The 26,686-nt window shown below is 41.2% G+C and overlaps 2 protein-coding genes across 5 annotated transcripts; one reads left to right on the top strand and one right to left on the bottom strand.

Annotated features, from left to right (window-relative positions):
* The first annotated feature begins 19 nt into the window (after window positions 1–19).
* Window positions 20–11,892, top strand: LOC5522053 (DNA repair protein RAD52 homolog). Of its 2 annotated transcripts, XM_032367275.2 has the most exons (11): window positions 20–219; window positions 310–411; window positions 1,361–1,454; window positions 2,539–2,606; window positions 2,912–3,030; window positions 3,861–3,936; window positions 4,206–4,605; window positions 5,020–5,079; window positions 6,566–6,668; window positions 10,850–11,010; window positions 11,334–11,892. In XM_032367275.2, exons 1-11 carry the CDS (start codon window positions 178–180, stop codon window positions 11,360–11,362), a joined length of 1,254 nt encoding a protein of 417 aa, XP_032223166.1. In that variant the 5' UTR covers window positions 20–177; the 3' UTR covers window positions 11,363–11,892. The 2 variants fall into 2 exon arrangements, with proteins under 2 accessions (XP_032223166.1, XP_048589420.1); XM_048733463.1 differs by lacking the exon at window positions 11,334–11,892 and having other exon boundaries at window positions 6,566–6,667; window positions 10,848–11,010.
* Window positions 11,883–25,828, bottom strand: LOC5521937. Of its 3 annotated transcripts, XM_032367274.2 has the most exons (21): window positions 25,443–25,828; window positions 24,666–24,764; window positions 24,221–24,323; window positions 23,659–23,784; window positions 22,847–22,878; window positions 21,714–21,803; window positions 20,870–20,934; window positions 20,596–20,658; window positions 20,432–20,486; window positions 20,271–20,326; window positions 19,752–19,903; window positions 19,219–19,266; window positions 18,559–18,623; window positions 17,217–17,326; window positions 16,593–16,815; window positions 16,332–16,396; window positions 15,681–15,796; window positions 15,490–15,548; window positions 15,270–15,350; window positions 14,544–14,646; window positions 11,883–14,269 (listed from the first exon to the last, which is right to left on the bottom strand). In XM_032367274.2, the coding sequence occupies exons 1-21, from the start codon at window positions 25,599–25,601 to the stop codon at window positions 12,144–12,146; spliced, it is 3,996 nt and encodes a 1,331-aa protein (XP_032223165.2). In that variant the 5' UTR covers window positions 25,602–25,828; the 3' UTR covers window positions 11,883–12,143. The 3 variants fall into 3 exon arrangements, with proteins under 3 accessions (XP_032223165.2, XP_001641821.3, XP_048589419.1); XM_001641771.3 differs by lacking the exons at window positions 23,659–23,784; window positions 24,221–24,323; window positions 24,666–24,764; window positions 25,443–25,828 and having other exon boundaries at window positions 20,866–20,934; XM_048733462.1 differs by lacking the exons at window positions 22,847–22,878; window positions 23,659–23,784; window positions 24,221–24,323; window positions 24,666–24,764; window positions 25,443–25,828 and having other exon boundaries at window positions 20,866–20,934; window positions 21,714–22,180.
* Between the last annotated feature and the right edge of the window lie 858 nt (window positions 25,829–26,686).

The raw sequence follows: 26,686 nt of genomic DNA, 5'->3' as shown, positions 1-26,686 counted from the left end.
ATGGCCCAGGAATCTGTGCGGTCGTATGTAAATGGATCGGAGCTTCTCGTTGGTTGAAGGAATAGTTCACCAAATTCAAACCTGAACAAATCCAAAATAACACAAACACTAGAAGAAAGGATAATAAGATAAAATATCCAATATCGTTTATTGATCTTACCGGGGGGGACATCTGGGATGTTGTCTGAGAAAGATCCAATAGTTTACAGGTTTGGAAACGTGAGTAATCGAACTTTTATTTCAACAATTCTTCATATTAGTCCACTGGCAATGTTGATTTAAGCTTACGATTGTCAAACTTTTTTTCAGATCAAGTTTTCACGAGAAGAAGAGCAAGCGATACAGGATGCTCTAAGCAAGAAGTTGGGCCCAGAGTACATTAGTCAAAGGGCTGGTGCCGGGGGACAAAAGGTATGCTCGATGTCCTAACGGTGGATAGAATTGTGATGGAATGGATTGCCTTGTATATGGCGACTCCACGATACACATTCACTTCTCTACATTCAGCAATCGGGACGGCCTCAGCCATCGGGACAGGCTTTATCACAGGTAGCCCAGGCAAATGACTGGAGGGGGAGAGAAGTTATATATTCCGTTACGAAAACCCCCCAAAATCGTATATTACACACAAATATGACAACAACAAGGCATGTTCTAAGTTGTAAGGCAATTTTATTGGCAATGTTTCGCAAAAAATCGCGACTTCAATCCACTCGTTTTACCCCTAAGAATAACAGCCGATTCCAAGCTACTAACAAGCTTCGAAACCATTGCCTGGGCTACCTGTGGCTTTATTTGATTTCTCATGTATATAACATTGTGTTTCTACTGTGGCTCTACTCTCTGAAATAGCATAAATATTTAGTATATGTTATTGAATTTCATTATACTCATCATTTCATACTCTTTCATCTCTATCTTGTCATTACAACCTCTATGTAAGAGACCATACAAAGCCTGAGAAATTCTTCCGAGAGGGATTAGAACCCTTGACCTCTCCCTCACACACTGGTCCGACGTGCTAACCACTTGGGAACATGGCTCACACCCAAAAATATTCCTTTCAGATTTCTAAATCAGATTATGTGACTGACGCGCTGCCTACTGTGCTAAACGAGTGTAAATTATGCAAATCAGGGGATGGTGATGAAGAACATTTTATTGCATGCTCGAGATTTCAGAGAAATAGGGTCTAATTCAATAAAGAATGAGAACACTTAGATGTATTCAACTATTTCTATATATTATTATCCTATGTTAAATTATTTTGCGATGTACTATTTGTTATATTTTGTGAGGTCAAATGTTATTACCTACAAAATCTATGTAACATTATACTGCATCCCTTGCATTTCACTAGCTGGCTTATGTAGAGGGCTGGAAGATAATCAACCTGGCAAATGAGACATTCGGGTTTAATGGCTGGTCACATTCTGTCACACACCAAAACATTGGTAAGTGATAATGTCTTGGCAAATATTTTTGTTGTTGTTGGATACATTATTATTTACCCTGCTAGCAGAACTTTTCTTTCTCTTTGTCTTTAACACTTTCCTTACCGATTCGCGTTTCAGTGTTTATCGCGTTGTTTGTGCACAAACAAGAAACTTATGGAAAAGCCTCTGTTAATGCTAATGTCTGGTACACACTAGTGACATAACGACATAATGAAATGGACAGTCACACTCTTATCTTCAAATGTTCAAGTGTTTGACATTTTGACATAAGCCCGACATAACTACATGGACATAGTGCAGGAATTTTCATGTATTTAAACAGGAAATCTGGTGATTCTTTATTATAATAAACTAGGAAAGACCCTTTTTCATACCTGTCAACCTCCAAAAATCTCAAGGCTTGAGAAATTTTTTCGGGGAGGTGTGGGCTATATTAATTTTTTTAGGAGGGGCTATAACCTTGCAGGCCGTTTGCTGTATAGAAAGCTCTTGCAAACAAATCCACTTATAGATCTCAAGAGGGGTTAGATAAATTGCGCTACACAAGGGAACTATTGATTTAGATATTAAAAAAAAATACGCAAAATGACGATTTTCTATAGAATAATTTTTCGGAAGCAATAAAAATCGCTAAAAAGCAATAATGACGATTTTCTATGAATAATTTTTCGGAAGCAATAAAAATCGCTAAAAAGCGGGAAATTTGGTGCGGGAGAAGATGTCCAAAATCTTGAGACTCCCATGCGGGAGAGTTGACAGGTATATGCATTTTTGGAGGCCAAGATGAGATACAGGCACCCCCTGCTCACCCACCTAGCTCCATGCCTGCCGTCCACCTTTTTTTTAGATTGGTGATAACATAATAGGTGATAATTGTGGAAAAAAATCAGGGGTATGGAGCTGGTGATGCTTTTTACCATATTAAACATTTTCAAGTTTTAAATATCAAAAATGCCCTTGTCATGTGTCTAAGTCTTCTTTGGTCCCATTGATGTCTATAAATTTCAAGACTTCGTCTTCACTGCCCTTTTATATATTAAGATCTCTTAATTTATTGGTGTTTGCATTGTTTGTTTTTAAGACTTTGTTGATCAAGTTGGACAGAAATATTATGTTGGTGTCAGTGCATTTGTAAAAGTTCAGTTGAAGGTAATTTATTTTCTGTAATAAGATAAAGATAAACCACTCACGCAGTGGTACATCTCTTGCATGGGACCTCAGACTCAGGAAAGGCTGCATACGAAAGAGGCTGAATGATGGCAGAGACTAAGAAAATGATGTGACGAGCAGGGGAGTAGCTTCCCCCATCCCCCGTTATTTTGACACCTGGTACAGCCCTTGTGCATCACCTTATTCAGGGATTATTATACCCATTGACTTCTATACTGAAGTAAATGTTTTATAGAATCATCTGTCCTCCTATGATACATGTCTAATATTATCTATATTTCCAGGATGGTGTTTTTCATGAAGACGTTGGTTATGGTGTTTCTGAAGGAATGAAGTCAAAAGCTCTTTCCCTTGAGAAAGCTAGAAAAGAGGCTGTCACAGATGGACTGAAACGAGCTCTAAAGTATGTACTACACAAGTCATTTTCTTCCCATGTAGTTATCTTCCTCCCTCCGGCTTGCTGTAACCCATAATATGACATTTTAACCCTACTCAGACTGGGAGGGGGTGCTCTTTAAGCCCCCCCCCCCCCCCTCCCTCCCGGAAAATTGCTAAAACTTGGTGAATTTTCCTAAAATCTATCTGCGGAAGATTTGATTCCATTGACATGTCGAGGAGACCCTCCATGTTACCATGGCAACCGTTTTTTTTTCACACATAAGTTTCTCAAAAACTAAAAAGTAGTGAATTTTTCATATTTTGTTCCTGTTTCTCAGATTTAAATGCCTGTTTTGACTTTATAGGTTTGGTGAAGAGTGGTGACAAGTATCACAACAGCGCTATACATTTTTTTACCTCGGATATTTAGGGGGAGAGATAAATTTTGCTCTCTCAAAGCTGTTGTTAAAAATGTCACTAGATTTACTAGATTACACTTTAAAAGCAAATGTTATACATTTATCATTACTATGAGCAGTAATACATGCATGCAAATACTTTTTACTGTAATAATTCCACATTTTTTTTTTCGGGGGGGGGGGGGGGCAAAAATCATAAGAATCCATGATGGCGGATCCAAGATGGCGGACCCAAGATGGCGGAAATTCTTACCAAAAAATAAAGAAAGCCCCCCGTCACAGACAGCACAAAAAAACCTAGTCTGAATAGGGTTAAGTGGTTTGATTAGAACTTGTCTCTAGTCTGCTATTTCAATTTCTCTTAAATACAGATATTTGGTAGTGCTTACTCCTTCACATTTCATTTTCTGAAGTATGTCTTGTCTTTTTTTTAAAGAAATTTTGGTCAAGCTCTTGGCAACTGTGTGAGTGACAAAGCTTACTTAAAGTTTATCACTAAACAACCAAAGCCGGTAAGTACATTTTATTGATCCAACCCCTAACCCCAAAACCCCTTTCTCCATAAAATGATAAAGTTCATGGTTTGCATACCATTGTAGGGGGAGGGGGCGAGGTCATGCATTGGAAAGGGAGGGGGGTGATGTCAGGATTCTTTTGCACCACACCCTAACCCCCCCCCCCGTTTTAATTCACCCTCCTCCATACATTTACTACATTTTCAAATATAAGTCCCATCTACCAAAATACACTCTGTGCAGTTTATGAAATTGCTTTGTTTTAGCCTGATGATGGATATGATCTTAATTCTATGAGGCGACATCACACACATGGGCGAGCGAAGCTAACACTGCATCATGTAGCCCCTTCAAGTGAACATAAAATCCAGGCGCCTACGGCTAGTGTCACGACGGAAAAATCAAGAACTTCAGAAGATTCTTCTAATAGAAACTGTACAACTCCAATCAACCAATCTACAACGACGGTGACTGTCAAGAATGAAACGTCAAGTGATCGAAAAAACAGCAATCAGCCAATCAAAACTCCATGTGCTGAATCGACGCCAATAGCACTGGAAAACCGGCTAGTAAAAACGTCTGCGGTAACCACACCACAGGTATCCCACAGTACAACTCCGAATCAAACTACGGCACAAGGGTTGACTAACAGCACTAGGAACCCAGGTAAAATGAGAGAGTCACAAATATACTGATTGATATTTTTTTTCTATATGTCGCCCGAGTGTGTTCGGTTATGGCCCGTTCCTCGGATGATGGGAGTCCATATGTCGCTGCGAGTTTTGATGCGGCGCAATATCGCCCAGGATACAATAAATGTGCGATTCCGCTGCGACAAAAATCGCCGATGTTGCATCACTTTTACATCGGCGATTTGGAGTTGCAGTGCGCGCGGGAGAAAAATTGCCTGGACAGATGCGACAAAAGTTGCATCAAAAATCGCAAGTGAACCAAACCTAAGGGTTTGCATTTTTTTTACTGGCAAGCATTTTTTATCATTCCTCGGTAACCTGAATCATTTTCCATTCCTCTATTTATCGAGTTCTTGGGATTCCACTAGAGTTCTACATTCTATTGTAGAAGTTACTCCCATCACCTCGTGTGGAAGAAGAGATTATTCGTGCAGTGTCATCGCTGAAGGTGGGTCATGTCAACGAAAGATCTCCGTGTCGGACAGCTACCGGACAACGGACGGCAACCGGACGCGACAGTGTTTTGAAACGTTATCGCAACGCTAGCAGGTGTCTTATTAAGCCAGAGTGATGAGCAGACACAAGAAATTGAGTTCTTGAATCAGAATATACTGTATAATAAGTTACAAAAGTACTGGAAAGTCTGGAGTCGGAGTCTGGGATCGGGAAATAAGGGTGCAATCTACAAATCCTTGTCGATTTTATAAGAAGTCTGGATACATGGATACATGCCTGTTTTATACTTTGTTGTATGTTTTATACATTGGTGTCCTCCCTTAGGGATGGTGTCCTCCTTAGGGATGGTGTCTCCTTAGGGATGGTGTCCCCCTTAGGGATGGTGTCCTCCCTTAGGGATGGTGTCCCCCTTAGGGATGGTGCCCCCCTTAGGGATGGTGTCCCCCTTAGGGATGGTGTCCTCCCTTAGGGATGGTGTCCTCCTTAGGGATGGTGTCCCCCTTAGAGATGGTGTCCTCCCTTAGGGATGGTGCCCCCCTTAGGGATGGTGCCCCCCTTAGGGATGGTGTCCTCCCTTAGGGATGGTGTCCTCCTTAGGGATGGTGTCCCCCTTAGGGATGGTGTCCTCCCTTAGGGATGGTGTCCTCCTTAGGGATGGTGTCCCCCTTAGGGATGGTGTCCTCCCTTAGGGATGGTGTCCTCCTTAGGGATGGTGTCCTCCCTTAGGGATGGTGCCCCCCTTAGGGATGATGTCCTTCCTTAGGGATGGTGTCCTCCCTTAGGGATGGTGTCCTCCCTTAGGGATGGTGTCCTCCCTTAGGGATGGTGTCCTTACTTAGGGATGGTGTCCCCCTAAGGGATGGTGCCCCCCTTAGGGATGGTGTCCTCCCTTAGGGATGGTGTCCCCCTTAGGGATGGTGCCCCCCTTAGGGATGGTGTCCCCCTTAGGGATGGTGTCCCCCTTAGGGATGGTGCCCCCCTTAGGGATGGTGTCCTCCCTTAGGGATGGTGTCCTCCTTAGGGATGGTGCCCCCCTTAGGGAAGGTGTCCTTCCTTAGGGATGGTGTCATCCCTTAGGGATGGTGTCCTCCTTAGGGATGGTGTCCTCCCTTAGGGATGGTGTCCCCCTTAGGGATGGTGTCCCCCTTAGGGATTGTGTCCCCCTTAGGGAAGGTGTCCCCCTTAGGGATGGTGTCCTCCCTTAGGGATGGTGTCCTTCCTTAGGGATGGTGTCCTCCTTAGGGATGGTGTCCTTACTTAGGGATGGTGTCCTCCCTTAGGGATGGTGTCCCCCTTAGGGATGGTGTCCTCCCTTAGGGATGGTGTCCCCCCTTAGAGATGGTGTCCCCTTAGGGATGGTGTCCTCCTTAGGGATGGTGTCCTCCCTTAGAGATGGTGTCCCCCTAAGGGATGGTGTCCTCCCTTTGGCAAATCCATGATTCGCCCCTTGTTTATTACTTCTTGTTGGTATTTCGTAGATGATGCAACCTTCTGGAATCAATCGTTCGGGTTTGACGAGGCGCTCCTCTCGTGTACTGATAACAGTCTGATCATGGTAGACAGCAAGGAAAACCAAAAAAGGTTTGCGAGTTATTATTCTTCTTAGTCGCAGATAACTCTGGATAATGTTTCAGGGATTCGTTCATTCTTTTTAAAATCCCAAAACAACAGCACTTACAGGATGTGCTCCATAACTATTACACGATAAATTAATTTTGTAGAGTAGAAACGCCCAAGTCCTTTTGTCTTTATTTTATTTTATTTTTGGCACTAGTTAACCTAGCTACAGCTGTCTTTTCTCAATATACAACATAACATAGCAACCAAACATAATATAATGTAACATAACAAACAAACAACGCCTGACTTCCTACTGTTGGCTGGTAACCTGTGTTTGACGTGCATCGACGTAAGTCGCCGTTAGTTTATTTGAACTCCATTTGTAAACAAACCTTTTATTTTTACCCAAGCGAGGACCCTCCAAGAAAATATTATTTATTTATTTCCTAATCGTAATAGTATTGCCAATTACTAGATAAAGAAATTGCAAACTAGAAAATAAATAAATTTGTTTCTCTCCCTTTGCGGTCGAATATTGACGCATCTTGACGTCATATTGCGTCAGTCAATTAAGTAATCGTATTGAGTATGCAGTATACAGTCCTCATAAAATCACTCCCTTCTTTCCTTCAGCAAAAGTCCTTTGAACATTTCATCCCAGTACACCAAACTGCGGGCTGTCCCTCTGATAAAACATCCTGAAAAAAAACTTTTTGTTAGCGTTCCATTAGTAATACTAATCCCAAATTTGCACGAAAAGCGGCACAGGAAAGATGACGAACCGCCTCAGCGACCCCTGCCTTTTTTGCTGTGGAAAGAAATATGGTAAGTCGCTCCAGAAGTAATTCCGATGCAGAGAAAGAACAAAAAAAGTATAGAAATGACGAACAATGCAAGACGAAGCGATCTCACACCCTTCCTAACTTGATTCCGAGGATGTTCTTCGAGAGTGCTGGGATTGAACGTCTGTTTAGAAAGTATTCTTGGCATGGTTCAGTGAAAAAAAGGTCTACCTCAGTAATGGAACGCCGGAAATCGCTGGGGAATGTATGTAACTACACTGACAGATCGCCTGAAGATTACGATTCCTCTCCACTTCCTAGTTCTGCCGTAAGCACCGAGCTTAACGATCCGTTCGTCCCTCGAAAGATGTCAAAAGGTTGTCTCTCATCCAGAGTGCCACTCGAGATGAACAGACAATGCTCTAATGTGGCTGGCTGTGCGGCAAAGAGTGATCAGTTCAATGAAGTTACGAGGTCTTCCATCAAGTCAGCCAAACCATTATCAGCCCGACGCAGAAAATCGGGAATTGCGATGTTTGCCCTCAGAGCTATCCCTTGTATAGCAATGAGAACGGTTGACAGAGATCTGCCAAGGAAAAAAAGTCTGCCGAGTATGAGGTCTGTGGACATCGACCTTCGTAGAGGTCGTTACACCTGGCCACAGCCACGCTTCTGGTCCGGCACAAATGGTTTGTTTGTAGATACGAGACAGCCATTGATGCCTTTTAAAATCCTTAAGGGGCAGACTGATGGAATAAGCGTGTCGAAGACGAAAAGTTTAGATAAGCTCACTATACAGTCACAGAGTGCTTTAGATAAAGATAATCAGCAAAGGCAAATGCCCGAATCTGGTCACCGAGAAGTGCAAATCAGCCTTGACTCTGTCATATCACGAGCAGGTGACCCGAAACAACACCTAACGTCAGGAGGAGGAGTTAGCAGTAAAGCTAAAGCAAGAGAGATAATCGATGTTAATGTACTAGAAGAGCAAAGTGACAACAGCTGTCAGCCTGAACTTGATGATGAAAGCTGTCTTCAAGCTCAAAGCAAAGGCAAGGATTTGGTCCCATGCTCTGTTATCAATGAAGATGATAAGCTATCAAGACAAAGAACAAACGATGCGAAAACGGTTCCCGAAGGTGTGAATGACTTCCTGGGTGCTTATCAATACGAAGAAAAGAACAAGGGAGAAGATTCTTTGAGCGTCCTTAAACTGCAAACTGAAGTAGCAGAAGAAGACGATGAGGAAGAAGAAGAGGAGGAGAAGGAGGCATACAGCCCAACTTTGCATCCCTGTTTAAAATCACTACAGCATAGTCCTCGAGCTTCAAACCCACTCAGTACGTTTTTCGCCATTGACAAATTTCGATTCAAGATCGAGCATTTCGTTGCAGAGACACAAAAGACAGAGCTCCGCGAACCACTTGAGGGTACCGCGCCATGTAGATGAACAACCCGAGCATCTCTGTACGACAGATCTTATTGTTTCGATCCTTCATTCTAGAAGCGTTGATCACCCCCAGCCATTGGGACACAGATTGCACAGAGGACGGCGTTTCTATGGTCAACGTCGTAATGCCATATGCGAGGAGCTAGAAAGTAATATAGTATCAGCTGATGGAAAATCACTGACAGAGATGAGAGAGAGATTGTCAACCTACCTTGAAACTGTTACCTGTTCCAGCAGGCTAGCACAAATCTTCCGAAACAAATGATCGGACGGCAACAAGATCTTACAGTGGCGTGGTAGTGTAGCTTAATCCCATTTTACTGAAATGCCGTAAGAAATACCAGAATAACTAAGGGTATCTCCAAACGTAGTAAGCTCTGTTAGTTTATGTACATACAGTATTTATTTTGTCCAGAACTGTGGCAAATTCAAAGTGCCAGCGGTAAAATGCCCTTTAACCGTTTCCCTTTTTTTCTTTCCTTCGCCGTGCTCGTAGCCTTTCCCGTATCTTATAGTCCATAATCAAGATTTTTACTACGGTCGATTGGCTGACTGAATTGGCCAAGCAAATAGATTATTTCATTGCTTTAGTCAGGACAGTGAACAAACACAAGTCAACCATTATTCAGCACTGACAAACTGCTTGTACAGATTTATCCAATGACATCTTTTTCTTTATTCGATATTTTGAAAATGCATTTATTATTCAATAGCCATTTCGACAATCGGTTGGACGGATTTGGTCACGTGGTTTATACCGCTGGCGCTACACCCACTTTAAACCCGTTAATTAACAATAAACCTCGAGGCCGATGACTAGTTTATTAATCGGTGCAAAATTTAAAAGATGGAGTTGATAAGTCTTTATTTTCCTGACGTAATTAATGTTCATTATGATAAAAATAACCCTATACGTGTTTGTGCGAATAAGCATCTCAAATAAATAGTGATGTCGTTCAGTCCGTTCTTGGATGATTAGTTTTACTTTGTGATGATTGAGGCCTCAGTTGTGAATAGTAAAACTGCCTGTCCTTGTCTGTTTTGTCATCTACCATCATATCCTGATAACATTTGAATAAAGCCGAGAATTTGGCAGTGGTACTTGTTGTTACCTTGCCGTTTTCATTGACTATTCCTATCCTTGCCATTATACCTACGGATACAGCTATATGTTTTGCAGATGTACTTGTTGTTATCTTTCCGTTTTCATTGATTATCCTATCCTTGCCATTATACCTACGGATACAGCTATATGTTTTGCAAATGTACTTGTTGTTATCTTTCCGTTTTCATTGATTATCCTATCCTTACCATTATACCTACGGATACAGCTATATGTTTTGCAAATGTACTTGTTGTTATCTTTCCGTTTCCATTGATTATCATATCCTTGCTATTATACCTACGGGATACAGCTATATGTTTTGCAGATGTACTTGTTGTTATCTTTCCGTTTTCATTGATTATCCTATCCTTGCTATTATACCTACGGATACAGCTATATGTTTTGCAGATGTACTTGTTGTTATCTTTCCGTTTTCATTGATTATCATATCCTTGCTATTATACCTACGGGATACAGCTATATGTTTGGCAGATGTTGTTGTTCTTCCCTAAACAATGTTGGGGTCAACACACATAATTTCAGGATATACGTAAGAAAAATACTGACTAAGTATATTTGGGAGTAGAGGGGGCAGTGAAATGTAAACTGGACAGCAAGGCTTTGATAAGTCGACGTTTGTTTACAGCTGTCATGCAGCTTTTTTACCAAGTTTAGGCTTCATCTGAGACAAGGGCTTCGGGCTTGAGTTAGGACGTGTTCATAAGATGCCCACCAAATTAGGTCTGCAAGCACATTCCGACCTACCAAAGCCTCGCTTTCGCGCTAAAATTACACAGGAACCCACTATCCTGAAAGTGTCCCTTTCTGTAAGGTTAAATGGTAATCATCTTATGAAATTTCATAGAAACTCAAGATCTCCTGTTGAGCCCGCTCCACACAGAGCCACATCTTCTAGTCGTGTCGAGCGCGGTCCGCAGAGTTTCCATAAGCCCCCACCACACCAGCGAGGCATGCGTGCGCCTGCTCATGGCGTAAGACCGCTGGACGACAAAACGTTCAACGAAGGTATGCAGAAATTCCTCGGTGTAAATAGGAGACATTCAGTTAGCCAATGTTAGCAATCAGACCACTTCTACATGCCTGACTAGAGAAGGTGAAAAATAAATGGCCGTTCACTGTTTAAAGAGGGTTCGGTAAGAAAGTAGAGGCCCCGAAAAGTTTTTATTTGTCAAAGGGAAGACTCCGTCAAAAACAAATTGAATAATTTCAGTTGCTAACGAACGTGCTTTTTGTGCCTTGTAGTTGTCGTATGGACTAACACCCTTTAATATTTGCTCCCTGGCAACGTCACGGAGCCGCTAAAAGACACATTTATTTCCTTTTTACAGAAAGAAATAAACGGCGAAAAGTGCAGTAGAGGGAGCGGAACGCTTGAAAAATGCATGACAGAAAAATACAAGGGGTTACCTCTAAAGGTGGATTTACGTGCAATATTTTGCAGGCTTGTTACAAGCAAGAGAATTGACAAACTCTTGCGATATGCCCCTGCTTCTCTCTGTGGATGAGAATTCAGCCTGAAACCCGAAACCCTTTTCTTAACTTGCTTAGATATGATCTGACTGACATAACCATAGAAAGAATGAAATCTGCTTTACTTATTTTGCTAATGAAGACAAATAAAATAAAGTAGTAATGATACATTTTGCAACCAGATCGAACGAAATTTTAAAAAAAACATTTGGTACGACGGCTGAAAACATACTCTTGTCAAAGCCAGGCGTTTGCGCTCAATTGACAAAGACCTCCATTCTACAAAACGCCCCATTGGGGTAATTGACCCTTGCTTATTTAAAAAAAAAAGATCCGAAATGCAGAAGGCTAAACTGAAAGAATGAAACTTCGAATCCTTCGTATTTTATTAAAAAAATAAACGTGTCTGAACCGAAACTGAAGTCCTTTTTAATGACAACTCGTGAACTGGAATTTCTCATAAGAATATAACAGCAGGTGTACAGATCTTTCTTGTCAGGATTTTGAAAGGGTATCGCTGTGTTTGTAATTTTGCAAAACAAATGTGTGAACTGGAAGGTCAAGTGATCTCTTTATAGTTGTGGCAAATCGTCTTATTAATTGTATGTTTAACGTGTAAAACCCTTTTAGAGACACTAAAAGCTTTCAGAAAACACCTGAACTCTGCCTCATAGTGTGGTTTGTGGTACACGCTTGACTGAGCCAGCGTCGTCATCAAAGCTATACACCATTCGCGTATTGATTTCGTGCGAGGCTGCTGTGGTACCCACGACAAACGATCGTTCTTCTTGGCCATCAACCAACTTTTCATTCAGATTATCATTCTCGTCTATTAGTGAGATAGCGATTTGTGGAACACCCTCGACTTGTACAACTTCCACTGCATCATCGTTCACCTCTTCAATTCGTAGGGTTGGGATCGGGAAAGGCAGCGATGAACTTAAAGCTAAAGGCTTGTGTTCCTCTACTGCAGGTTCACTTCTTGGAAGTTCACTCTTGGAAGCGGTCAGGTGTTTGTGTTTTATGACAAATTCAGTTCCCCGAATACCGTAACATGTTCTTGCGAGAGGCTTATGCCCCATTTGCGTAAGCTCATTTTTCATGTCTGTATCCGTTATTATTGTATTGCTCTCTTTTCGTTGAGTACAATGCTCGGCATCGCTGCCGTGACCTGTGTTTGACGGGTCAACGTCATTCTCAGACAAATCGTCGATTGGAGTACTATTGCTCGTATCCTGGTCCAACTGAGATCCCCCCTCATTCGGCGAGCTATGTGCTACAGGTGGGGTATTAGTTTCTGTTCGGTACATTTTCTTATTTTGCATGCTTTGAGAAACTGATGAGCTCTTGGTTTCATTCGCTCGGAACCTCAATCTCGGAATAGAATCTGTATCATCCTCTTGCTCACTTTCTGATTTTTCTTTCTGCTCTTCGCTATCTGAGAATCCACCATTGAGTACATCTGTAGATTTTGTCATATCTGACTCATTATCTGAGCTACGTGGGCTTGTTGATCGCTCGTGAATTGTGATTTCTTTAAGTTGCGAGAGAGGTGACTTCCCCGCACGACCGTGTCTTCTTCCTCGGCTCATTCCAAAGTATGCCCTTCCTTCGTCTTCGGACCCAGCTCGACTCGAAAATGCGGCCTCGTCTGACGAAGACACCTCGCTAGTTTCGTAAATCGTGTCAGTACTGTCACGACGCTGCGAGGAGGTTGGAGTCATCAAGTTCATCAGCTGCATGGAGAGTCGCCTCAAGTTCGGATCACGCCTCTCGCGCCATTCCCTTTCCCGATCATCCCTTGGGGAAGATAATCCCGACACGGAGTGACGTTTTTTTGGTTTCTCCGCCTGGCGGAGTTTCATGAGGGATAAGTCTGTCAGGATCTGCAGCTGGTCCCTCTCACGTTCCGCCTTCTGTCTCTTCTGCATCATCATGGATATTGTCTCCTCTAGTCTCTCAATTTCGCAATTTGATTCTTCTAACCGGAATCCTAGATCTTCCTTTTCTTTTAAGACCTCTTCGAGCAATTCCCTTGCCTCCTTGGCGTCCAATAGCGCATAATCGCGCTCTTCTATGATAGCATCCCTTTGATTGGATACTTCATTTAGCTGGTATTTCATGTTCTGAATTGTGCGATCACTAGTTGCGATGTACCTCTGGTATTTGTCATCTAGTCGTTGGAGTGAGTTTCTTCTAGAACCTGAATCACTTCGTCTTTCGTCTGTTCCTTCTTCTATACCTAACGCCCTTAGTGAACTCATAAATTCATCTCTTTCAAGCGTGACCTCATCTAATGACACTTTCATATCATGAAGTTTACGCTCGGTTTCGTATTTATACAAGGTAAACTTCTCCTCGGTCGATCTTTTCATTTCTTCTGCTGAATATCTTGAATGTTCCGCCTCTTCTGCACGGTCATGAGCTTCGGTAAGACGTGCCACTAATGTTTTGGTTATAAACTCTACTTCTCTCAAGCACTTCAATTCTGCTACTCCAACGTTAGTAAGGACTTGTTCCTTTTCAGCTTCAGCGCGTTTTTGTAACGCTTTTGCCTTCAGCGCAGCAAATTCGGCCATTTTAAGGCTCTCTAAAATATTATCGTTTTCTATACCGCTATTCATTTTGCATACGATGCTTTCTGTAAGCGATTTTCTCCAGTTAGGGGGTAGGAACTCTTCTAGCTCAATTAATTCCGGAGAAGTGATGGCTTCTCTTGTTTGTCGAGGGATAACTGGGGTGTCGCTTGAAGATACTCCGTTGGTGATGAGTCCGTTGCTCAATGATAATGAATCTAAAAACCAAAACAAATCCTTAGTAAGATGAGAAAAAAAGAGCCTAAAGGCTTTTCGCTGTGTCATTTGGCTCTAGGACGCGGGTATAAAACAGAAAATATATTACAAATATCTATTTCTTTTTTTTTTTACATTTAACCGAGTTTCCTTGTTTGTTTGTCTTGGAGCCTTTGGCTTGGAAGATGGGGGGTGGGAAAATAGCCGTCGAACCACTGACTCCGTTGTCTCGTGAAAAAGGCCAAGTACTTTTTTATATTTGTGGTTTTAAATTACCTTCCGGTGTACAAGATGACGACACACTTGGTGTCGACTGAATGCGCCCGCGATTACACGATCGCTGATGTAGCTGGGAGAAGGTTGGACGTGCCGCAGGGTCCTAGGAAAACCACAGAAGTAAAAACAACAACCTTTGGACATCTGCTCGTTCAAGAACGATAAGCGAGACCTATCGTGTCTCTTTTGTCCCCAGTTGAAGTATCACTACAGGAATGCATTGTGTAATGAGGGCGGTTAAGGCCATACTGGCGAGAGATCAAAACTGCGGGGCCATCGTTTTATTACGTTACCGTGCAGTGAGACCATTGGGGTGTAATACCATTGCTATTTGAAAGATAAGGCCATTGTGGTATGAGACTTTTATGGTACAATACCATTGTGATGTTAGGCCATTGTGTTGTAAGGTCATTGTGGCGTGAAACCATTAGGTTCGAGGTTATAGTGAGGAGACCATTGTGGTGCGAGACCATTTCGGTGTGAGACTATGTAGTGCGGGCCACGGCATGTCATTCTGGCGAGGAACAATTGTGGTGTAAGGTCATTGTTATATGGAACCATTGTGGTGTTAAACCATTTCGGTGTGAGACTATTGTAGTGTGAAACCATACTGTTGGTAAGTCTATTGTGGTGCAAGATTATTCTATTGCCATTGTATTGTTAGACCCTGTGGTGTGAGCTCACTGTGGTGTGGATCTTTGTTATGTAAGGGCCTATTACTCGTACCGTCCTCAGGCAAAGTGTCATGACATCAGTTATTCCTTCCAGTTGGTCAAGAATACCTTCCACACCTTCCAACCGCAACACCTAAAAACAATGACAGTTGCTCTAATAAACATACGGCGCCTTCTGTGATTCACATACCAACTATGCCCCTTTCTCGCAGCTCAGAATATCTAACCTTATTGTAAAAAGTATCAAGAGTACGGTAAGTGTATAAACATACCTCACGAAGGTCCCTGGTAGGCTTTTGTCCTGCTGTTATAATCGTATAAACTAACAGCCCTGCAATTTGAAGATGACCGTGTTATTCCAAAACTTGCCTATAGATGAAGCGGCATTATTTTCAAGAAGAAACGGTCTGGTTACTTTCCGTCTACGGTTACATATTAGCCCTTGAGACAACAATACTCTTACCGTACGCCCAGATATCTGATTGGCTAGATGGTTCCTGGTATTTGACTTCAGGTGGTGTTATAGCGACCCTTGTCACATAGTCATCATCGTTCAGTGGGTCGCAACACCAGGAAGATCTGTAACACGATAGAGTGGACGGTCATGGTCATACCACGGCGACCTCGCGGGCATATTACGTGGACTTCATGTTCATGGTATGCAATTTGATGTATTAAAGCCGCATTGTCACCAGTTAACTTCCGGAGGTCCGATGGAAACCTCAACCGTTAAAAGAAAAAAGAATCTATTAGAATCCGAGATATCTAACAGGCCATCCGCTCTAAATTTTCCATCACATCCTCAAAGAAACTTCCAATAGACACACTGCTTTCAATATTTTGAAATATTTTTCGCGTTTTCCGTTAAAAATCATCGGAGATTGTTACGTAATCGACCGGAAGTAAACTGGTGACAATGCGGCTTTTACAATTACTTTTTTTTTAAGTTTCGCATTCCTTGTTACTGGTAGCGGCAGGGCGGCTGGTGCTTTTCCCAAAGTGAACTTCTCAATCACTTGGGTTACTATTACGAATGACGATACGACGGGGTGGATATAAAACCTATATACTGTAGATAAATGTTACGCCGGTAATGTTATGAACATTAATTTACCTTGCACAGTGGAATCCGGAAATTTTGACCCTTCCGTTGTCCCCGACGAGGCAATTTTCTGCAACCTGAACATTCAACAAGCATTGCATTGTACAACATTTTAAGAGTTTTAACTCCGCTTTAATCTTATATCAAAATCTTGTATCTATTAACCGAGGGTGCATATTGCTTTCTGCTAGGCAGGGAAAGCCACATTCATAAAGTTGATTGCCGTGTAAACATGAAACTTTAGGCAAATGTTTCTTCACTCTTGGTCCTTACCAGCTCCCCATGCACGATACCAGATTCCTCAAGGTATGCCATACCAGTTAACACCTGTCTGGCAATGTTGACCATCTCACTTGGGTGAAGCAGAAGAAGAGAGGCGTTCCTGGACAGATAGCTTGAGAGATTGCCTTTTGGCAGGTAGCTCTGGATGACAAGCAGGCGAGAGTTCTTCATACAGAGACCATGGAGATGGACGACATTCTCGTGGTTTAACGTCCTAGAAGAAATGAGATATACCTAATTGCTTGTCAAAAAATTAGTCAAGGACCTTCAAAATCCTAACAACTGAAACCAAGTTAATGTCATTCAAACCTTAGTGAATGACTCAAGAAAAGTGTAATCCAAAAGGCTAAACGGACAACATTCCAGTCCGTTTTATTAAAAAGAATACTTGATAGAGAAATGTCCTCAACAGAGTGGCAGATTAAACCAGATTGTGCTTTTCAAAAACTAGTTAACAGAAAAATGTCTTTCAAAACTGAGCTAACGAGATAACAGATAAATATGTCGTATCACGCAAAAGGGACCGGGTTACAAGATAATGTAGCTCAATTCGCTTAAGTCAATTTACAAACATTTATTCAGCATTTATTTTTCTATAATTGATAACTCACTCACATGAGAATCCTCGCGTGGTTTATGAATTTTTCCTTTACATCGTTTGAGGAGTTGTCCCTTAGAGTATGTAAAAGACTGTGCTTGTCACGGAATTTGCCATGAGAAATAGCCTACAGAGATCACAAAACACACGTCAGAAGTTCTCAGCTAGTGGAAGGGTACATCGGAGGACCTCCCTCTAGACAAAGTCTAAACAGAGGGGAGAAAAGAGAGCGGTAAATACAAGGAATGAACCGGGCCTTTCTACCCACCTCCAGTCATTGCAAAGCATAAAACTCGAGAGATAGATAAAAAAGGAAGGCCAAGATTTACATTACGATGCACGCTACCGTGGTCACCTTGTCAATTTTAAATAAGTTTATAGGGATGCGAGAAACGAACTACATGACTGACACAAAATCACAAGCCAACCAGTGTGGCAAAAAAAGATCTTCACTGCGCACCTGAACATAACGGAAGCCTCCAAATGATGGAGTCTATGTTAATTCGAACTGTAATTCTTGCAGTAGTGCACGTCGCACTCTGGTCCATACGCAAGTCGCACTCTGGTTCATCCGCACGTCGCACTCTGGTTCATACGCACGTCGCACTCTGGTTCATACGCATGTCGCACTCTGGTTCATCCGCACGTCGCAATCTGATTCATACCCACGTGGCACTCTGGATCATACCCACGTGGCACTCTGGTTCATACACACGTCGCAATCTGGTTCATACACACGTCGCACTCTGGTTCATACACACGTCGCACTCTGATTCAAACCAACGTCGCACTCTGATTCATACCCACGTGGCACTCTGGATCATACACACGTCGCACTCTGGTTCATACACACGTCGCACTCTGATTCACACCCACGTGGCACTCTGGATCATACGCACGTCGCACTCTGGTTCATACGCATGTCGCACTCTGGTTCATCCGCACGTCGCAATCTGATTCATACCCACGTGGCACTCTGGATCATACCCACGTGGCACTCTGGTTCATACACACGTCGCAATCTGGTTCATACACACGTCGCACTCTGGTTCATACACACGTCGCACTCTGATTCAAACCAACGTCGCACTCTGGTTCATACCCACGTGGCACTCTGGATCATACCCACGTGGCACTCTGGTTCATACACACGTCGCACTCTGATTCATACGCACATCGCACTCTGGTTCATACGTACGTCGCACTCTGGTTCATACGCACGTCGCACTCTGGTTCATACACACGTCGCACTCTGGTTCATACACACGTCGCACTCTGGTTCATACCCACGTGGCACTCTGGTTCATACACACGTGGCACTCTGGTTCATACGTACGTCGTACTCTGGTTCATACGCACCCATGGCAAGGTAGAAACGATCTCGTCTCCATTAGTGACGTCATTGGAGTCAACTCTCCAGATTTCTGTACCAATAAGAGCTTTAAGTGAATGCACAGTTAAAGAGGGCCCTTCAGCCAATACTTTATTATTTGTCTTTTGTGGTTTACATGCAAAACATAATCTATTTGCAAAACCCTTATTCACAATTGAAGTCTGGTATACTTTACATTGTTTGTTATATGATGTTATTTCTGGCTTGAATTATCTGATTTAAATTGGTGCTTTGCAGCACTTGGCATTACGAGTGAGCCCCCTAAGACACATCCTTTGAGCAAATTCTTCATACACGCCTTGAGGTCAACGTAAATGCAGACCTGTACTTGGCGCTTGAGGTGAGCGAATGTGATTTAAGTAAATGTAAGCTGCAAAAGAATTGAATTATGCTCCCTTTGGGCAGAGGGTATTGTTGACATTCAAATCTACAACGGTCGTTTTACAGAAGACTTCACAATGGAAGTCGGGTACTTAATGAATAACAAAAATTTTATTGAGAATATACCGGGGTTTTTTTTTTTTCACGCTTTGCATGACTCGGTTTTATACTTGAAAAAAAAGGCGGCCTTATTGACATTTTTAAGGGGAAGTGCCACTATCTGCCAATGTGTCTTAGTATATTACCTTCTATGTTCTGTACTGTTGGGTATTTATCCAACTTGACACCCAAGGCTGAATATAAATGATAAATATTAACAGTGAATTTTAATGCGTTCTCACTTTGCAAATTGCAATGCTAAGTTACCAAGATGCATTCCAGGCACCCACCTACTCATGATATAACTAGAAAGTCTACAGGCAAGCTGTAGAAAGACTAGATAAATCAACACAATCAACAACGAAGGGTTAACGCCCGAAACGTCAGTGCAACTACACTGTTTCACAGAGGCGTTTAAACATACCTTTTCAACCTTGTGTTGATTTATACCCACTTACCCATGTCTGACCGCGGAACACAATTCAGAAGAAAAACCATCGGAGCAAAGGCGAGAGCCAACCAACTCAACTAGTTTTAACTGACACCGGCACCGAAAATCGAACCCGGAAAACCATGCAGTTGTTAGAGGAACAGGCACTTAATTACAAACCAATGATCTGACAATTGCACCACCCATGCATTAAAGCATTATGTGGGATTAAAGAATTATGTGACTTACATGGGTTATGCCTATACTGGTCAACTAGCTGCTGTATGGTCTCAAACTGCAGAAAGTTCGCGTAAGACACTGAGTCCGACTCGTCCTTGATGCGATAATTCTGCGAGGATTCATCAAGTACCACCTGGACATGCTTAACTGTCAGCTCGGCTCTAAAAGATCAAGATCACTCTGTTACGATTCCTCGCGCGCTACCGTGGCCACCTTGACAATTTAGAAAGGAATGCCAATAAGAATGTGAGAAATGTTGAACACGTTAACTTTTTCTCTTTATCTTGTTCAATCTTCATGGGATAAATTTGGAAGCTTTTCAAACCCATTGTAGCTTTGGATGCGGAATTATATACAATAGGGCGTAGTTAAACGGTGTTGAATTCATAGGGAGGTCTGACCATTTAGCAATTGTGGCAAGCGCAAAGGGCGGAAAAGAGGTAAGTCCTTTTTCCTAGGTAAGTGCTGTTTATTCTCTCTTCTCTGGCCCCTGAGCTTACTATCGTTATTAGCATCGCTTTACTTTACCTGAATGACAGAATGATAGAGTCGGACAGTCGACGAAGCATGAAACACCCAGGAGCCTAAAGAGAATTTCATATCAACTTAGTCTTGGTGTCAGAGTTTTCCACGACAATCAGTACCATAAAAGATCTTTTCAACTCAGCAAACCTCTCCTTAAATCTTACCTGTTCTCGAAGGACTGCGACAGCTATGCCTGTTGGTATTTCTCCAAAGAACCATCTGTGCAAATGTGGATTTGATTGGTTTAATTGAGTGCAATAATAAAGCCACGTACAAACAGTTCCTACATCGACCAGCATTCAATGTTATAGTTCAATGCGTTACTTACGGTTCCATCGTAACATCACACATCGACACAGCGTCTTTGGGTACGGAACCGTAGTCACTTGTCCTAAAAAAAAGAAATATAATTCATACTACAACAAACTTTCTGGACGCACACTCGTAAATTTTTGATTGTGCGTCCAGAAAGTTGGTTGTAGTATGAATTATGTGTCAGTAAGTCAACTTTACGCGGACTTCCTTTCAATCTTGCGCTTGTGAAACCTTTTCCATTTTCGGATGGCGTTCGCTATGATAACTATGAGTAGTGAATCACTTACGAAGATCCTGAGAAGGCACGCCATTCCTGCTTCCCAGTAGCATCGGTTATCGTCAAAAGATCCCCCTGGGAAAAATAATATCCATGATCTATTAAAAGACCTCGTCTGCTTTACATATAGAGCAAGTATGGCATCAAACGGCAAAAACCCAAACACTACATGTAGAGTATTGTCTGATATATTCCATCCGGTTTTATCATTATTATTATTATTATTGTTGTTGTTGTTGTTGTTATTATTATTGTTGTTGTTGTTGTTGTTGTTGTTGTTATTATTATTATTATTATTATTATTATTATTATTATTATTATTATTATTATTATTATTATTGTTGTTGTTGTTGTTATTATTATTATTATAATACTCCATACTTTTAGAATTAGTTTTTTGCTTTTAAATTATTTTTACACATTGTTATCATTATTATTGAATTCATCAGTGTTTAAACAAAAATATTTTTAATGTCAAAAAATGTGATTGTAGAGAATTGTACATAGATTATTCGATTTTATAATTATTGTTAATAAAGATTATTACTATTATTAAATTATAAATTTAATAATAATAATAATTATTATTATTATTTATGATTTTTATTGTTTATATATATATATATATATATATATATATATATATATATATATATATATATATATATATATATATATATATATATATATATATATATATATATATATATATATATATATATTCTTTTTGCAAAGTACTGCACGACAAAAAGTTCTATATCTCAACGAGGACAGGGACTGGCGCTGTTAACCAGCAGATTTTCATTGTTCGCTAAAAAGTCATATTTATTAACTCAAGAATTTCGATAACCTACCTCTTTAAAGGGTAAGCTACCAGGGAGATTGGAGTCGAAGGACTCGTCCGCAACGACCAGAAAACCATTAAACTCAATAGCAGCTGAAAACTGGAAAACAGCACGATTGTTTCGTATCAGTTGGATTTAAAATTAAAGTCCATATAACCTTTCAGAGTTGATAGACTTTGTCAATTCTTTATATTTTCATCTTCCAAATGGTATGTGGTTCTTGTGGACCCTATAAAACACGCGTTTGCGCGAATAACAAAAATCTGTAATATTGAGGTATTTTGGTCAACCTTCGGAAAAAAGGCCGTGAACTGAAAGGCCCGGGTCCAGTCATTTGTGACGTAGATCGAGGTGTCAACCATGAGAAAACTTATGCGCGCGTCTTCATGTCTTCTTAGTTATTGCTGAAGAACGTTGTGTGGTTACAACTTTTACCGCCATCTTTATATCTCAACCTGGTTGTCAAATGATTATTTAACTTCAGGAAACAAATCTGCAAAATTTAGCAGATATTTTTTAGTCTCTGAATTGTTTTTGCATTGTGCGCGCGCGCTGCATTCGCATTCAGGAATGGCGACATTCTCACGAGCGCGTGCTGTTTTTGAAACCTACAACAAAACGATATTTTCTTTTTTCGTATACAATTCTCGGCTTAAATTATTCTTCGCTTTATTGTGGGTAGCATTGCAATAGAAAACAATTCGCCAATATTTTGTGGTATTGCCGTCTCTGAATTTTAACGGATTTAAGGAAAATACATTGTTTCAGATTTTCCCGCCAGAACTTGGAATTATTCACTCGATTCGACCTCCTTTCACGCGGCCAGGAAAATTTTCAAAGATCTGTAGAAAATTCAAATTTCAATCAAATTCAATTCCCTTTTCAGAATTTGAAAGTTTGTATATGCTTTGTTTTGGCTAGATTGATATAAGTGAAAGGTTTTAAGAACTTTAAGAAAAACAGGAAATAGAAAAACACTTGCGGAACCAGGGGTGTTTTTAGGTACTCTTAGCAGCAGATAATTCAGAGCTTGGAAAACTTTGGTATAATATATAGTTTTCTGTATTGTATTGGATTGCATTGCATTGTATTGTATTGTATCCCGGATTCGCTTATGGAAATCAAATGTTTGAGAATCGTACCTGAAACTTTGGTTTCCTTCTATTTGGTACTCCTGAAATGGTATAGAAAAAAATACAGTTGACCATGTCACGCATATTCTTTCAAGGATTTTACTGACTGAAAGTAATCAGGAGTTTTAAAATGTTAAACGTTTTATCAGTGTAAAGAAACTCTGCAACTCAAAGGTAACGTCAATTGCGGCATAGATCATGAATGTTTACAATTTGTAATTCCCGTCTAAAAAGTGCCAACATTGTTGACTAAAATAGAAACATTGCTGACCAGCAAAGCTACCGCTGTTTGCACACTTGTTCCATGTAGTTTGCTAGCATAAGTGGTGTGTCCTGTTGTTGTCAACCAAGCGAAATCATTTAACTTTGCTAGAGAAACTCCTCTTGGTTTGACAACAATGTACAGGAAAGGTCGGTGAGGCACTGAATTATCACGTGTGGTGTACCACAGGCGGACCAGGATTAGAATGAGCCCCTAGTGATCCTTCAGGAAAATAAAATATAATTTGAAGTTGTGTCTTGACTGTTTTCTCAATAAAGCTAGTTACATTACTATATTACCCTTTCTGTGCCACAATTCCCCTTAAAAACAACACTCGAGACTAATATAGTAATGTAACTAGCTTTATTGAGAAAACAGTCAAGACACAACTTCAAATGATATTTTATTTTCCTGAAGGATCACGAGGGACTGATTCTAATCCTGGTCCGCCTGTGGGTGTACAAACAGCAGAAACATTTGCTTTGCCTATTAAATCTTGAGTCCCGTGGAAACATCCTCAACACCATCCATCAGTGTGCGGCCCCGCGTGACAAAGTACCTGTTATAGTGCAAGATCTACATCCGGGACCTTCCTTCAGTCTCGCAGCGGTGCAGCACGTCCAGGCTTTACCCGTAAATCTCCCTGGGTGGAAATACGCTAGACAGACTGGATTGTTCGCGCAAACTGCAAAAAAGCCGATTGATGCTTGACAATCAATCAATCTTAATCAACCATTAGTCTTTTCAGAGGGTAAACATTTTATGCATTTTATACTTTTTTTAGCAAATGGCCATCTAATTAAACACGAGCCATCGACCCCATAACGAGTCATCGAACTGGATTAAATGATACGCAACAGTTATTCATATTACAGGAAAACACTTAACAACAAAGAAAATTTAAGACAAAAGCAACGTTGACTAGTTGTTGCTTCGGAATCAGTTTTTTGAAAGTAAAAACACATTGCCAACATCGCCCAGCATGGCTGGCAAAGCCTCTCTTGGTTGGCACAAAAGCAAAGCAAATGTCTGTCTTACTTGGCCTAGTAATGACATGTATTCAACAAGGTACTGATTTCACAAGAATTTTTCCTCTACCTCATGTATATGCCACCATGTACCTGCTCTAAGATTTGCTAGCCAAGACTCCAACTCGTCTGCCTCGTGTGCAGCCAGGTACAGCGTCCTAGGAGACTCATCTCTCACGTGACTGGCATACGTCACCTGCAAAATGATAAAGTACGACGCGCGCTACCGTGGCGATCCTCTCAATATGCCAATTGGCACCGTTTTATTATATGGGAAACTTCATATCAAGGAGCCTCGTCATGTACTGATATTTCATGATGCATTTCTTTGCTACGTTGGTTGTCTAGTGATGTTCATGTCAATCAAATAATGCATTTCTGGCATCCGTTTTTATTATTATTATTAAACCATAGGAGGGCCTCACAGGCGCGTTCCCAGGACTGACCGGGGGAGGGGAGGGGGGGGGGGGGTGCGCAGTCATAGTTATCTTATCTGGAAAAAGTATACAGTACCAGGCCATTCTTCCTGGAAGTTTACCTGGAAACAGAAAGGTCTGCTAAATGCGACGTCATCCACGGTTTCCACGCATTGGATGTCACGGACTTTGATTGACAGCACCGGGTTCTCGTTCTTTGTCTTTAAAAGAAACACAAGAAAATGTCAAATTATGGTTTTCACCGTCACTTATTATGACCACTAAATAATATCTGTTTGAATGAGGGTAACAGGAAAAGGAGCACAAGGCCTCAAAACATGAGCAACAACAAAGCATAAGCAATATAAAACATTCGTGAGAGAAACCATTGAGTATAGAACCGTTTCGGCAGCATCGTGTAAGTCACCACGATGAATAATAAGGTCTTTTCTCTTTGGTGCATGTGTTTTATTTGCCTTTGCCATGGTCTTCTATTGCCTTTTAATTTCATTTCTTTTAATGTGTGCAAGCATTCCTCCAAAACGGCTGACAAGAATTAAAAACTTTAAAAATAAACGAAAAATGTATAAAATTTATCACAAACACGTTTTAACACACGGCAAGCGTCGGACGGTCTCTCTAAACAGGTAAAAAAACAATAAATAAGAAAAAAGTACTAAGAAGAAATCATCAACCTTAGATAAAAGAACTAAAAGGGGTTTGCCTTCATCATAAGACTGTCAAAAGAACCCACAGGTCATCGACACGAGCAGATGCTTCATAAAACAGAGAAATCATATCCAACGTTTGACAAGTACCCTATGCTACTAAATAAACTTTGTCCTTTCCCAGGGTTTTCATAAAAGCCATTTTACCTAAGTCACCCGTCTCACTCTTACCCAAGGCTTGGAGCTGGTATAATATTCAAATTCTCTGTCGTTTAAGACGCCAAAAACACTCTTGAAAGCAGTCTTATTTAGAAAACTTGTTCGCTTCGTTCGCCGAACCAACAAATTCCCGCAAAATTTTGGCGAGCCATCTGTTCCCTTATCCTCCATTGACTTCAATTTTCGTGCATACTTGTGATAGCGAGGTTTTGTAATGTTTGAGTGTTAAATCAGTGCTAGTATTAACTCTGACCTCAAAAGTTTGGCGAAGTTTGCTGGCATTTTTGCATAACGTGTCTTGTTTGCTCTTTGGCGAGTAAACATGAATGTATGATTACAAATTTAAGAGTAACAGACGGTACTGGTTTTGAAAGCTCCTAGAAATATCGCATGATTCCATTCGTGAACTTTGAAAAAATCAAAGCGCTTAACGTTTAAGTAAGACTTTGTTGGAGTTATTTTACTTCTAATTAATTTAGCTTAACGCATTATAGCATATATCGTTGACATTTGCAATCAAAGGATATTGATTTTTGTATTCTTTAACAATACGATGAGTGTGTCTTAAAGGGACTGTTTGCAAAGTTTCGCATAACTTGATCACCTTGGCGCTAAACTTGGGTAGGAAGCCAGGCTCGTACCCAGGTGACGTCACCTAATCATTCGAAACAAGAAAAAAATGCAGAGGGCAAAGTAAGAAAAACATATTATTTGTGGATTTACGCCGATGTAAATGTTTTATAAGGTGCCATGAATAAAATCTATCTATCTATCTATCTATCTATCTATCTATCTATCTATCTATCTATCTATCTATCTATCTATCTATCTATCTATCTATCTATCTATCTATCTATCTATCTATCTACCCAGGGGGTGTGTGTGTGTGGGGGGGGGAGGGGCAGGGGGTGCGAACACCCCCCCCCCCCCCCACACACACACACAACGGCCGAAGGTCCACTTTCGGTTCCCAATGGACGTGGAATTTGTAGACAAAACTATAAAACATAAGCTAGATCACTCTGGTACGTAGCCAAATCCGATAATAAACGTCTCATGGAGATACTGCAAAGGCATGAAAAAAATCCCTTTTTGTTCTTTCGGGGATGGTCAGATGTTCATCAGAGAACTTATTCTCTCCCTCCCCCCCCCCCCCCCCCCCCCCCCCCACAGGAAAAATTAGGTCCACAGTTTTTCGGATTTCGCACCCCCACCAGAAAAATCCTGGGTACGGGCCTGGAAACCAGCAACCTCGT

This window comes from Nematostella vectensis, chromosome 10 (assembly GCF_932526225.1).
Source record: "Nematostella vectensis chromosome 10, jaNemVect1.1, whole genome shotgun sequence".
Lineage (NCBI taxonomy): Eukaryota > Metazoa > Cnidaria > Anthozoa > Actiniaria > Edwardsiidae > Nematostella > Nematostella vectensis.
The sequence above is the reverse complement of the archived record's forward strand: the minus strand, read 5'-3'. Positions and strand labels throughout refer to the sequence as shown.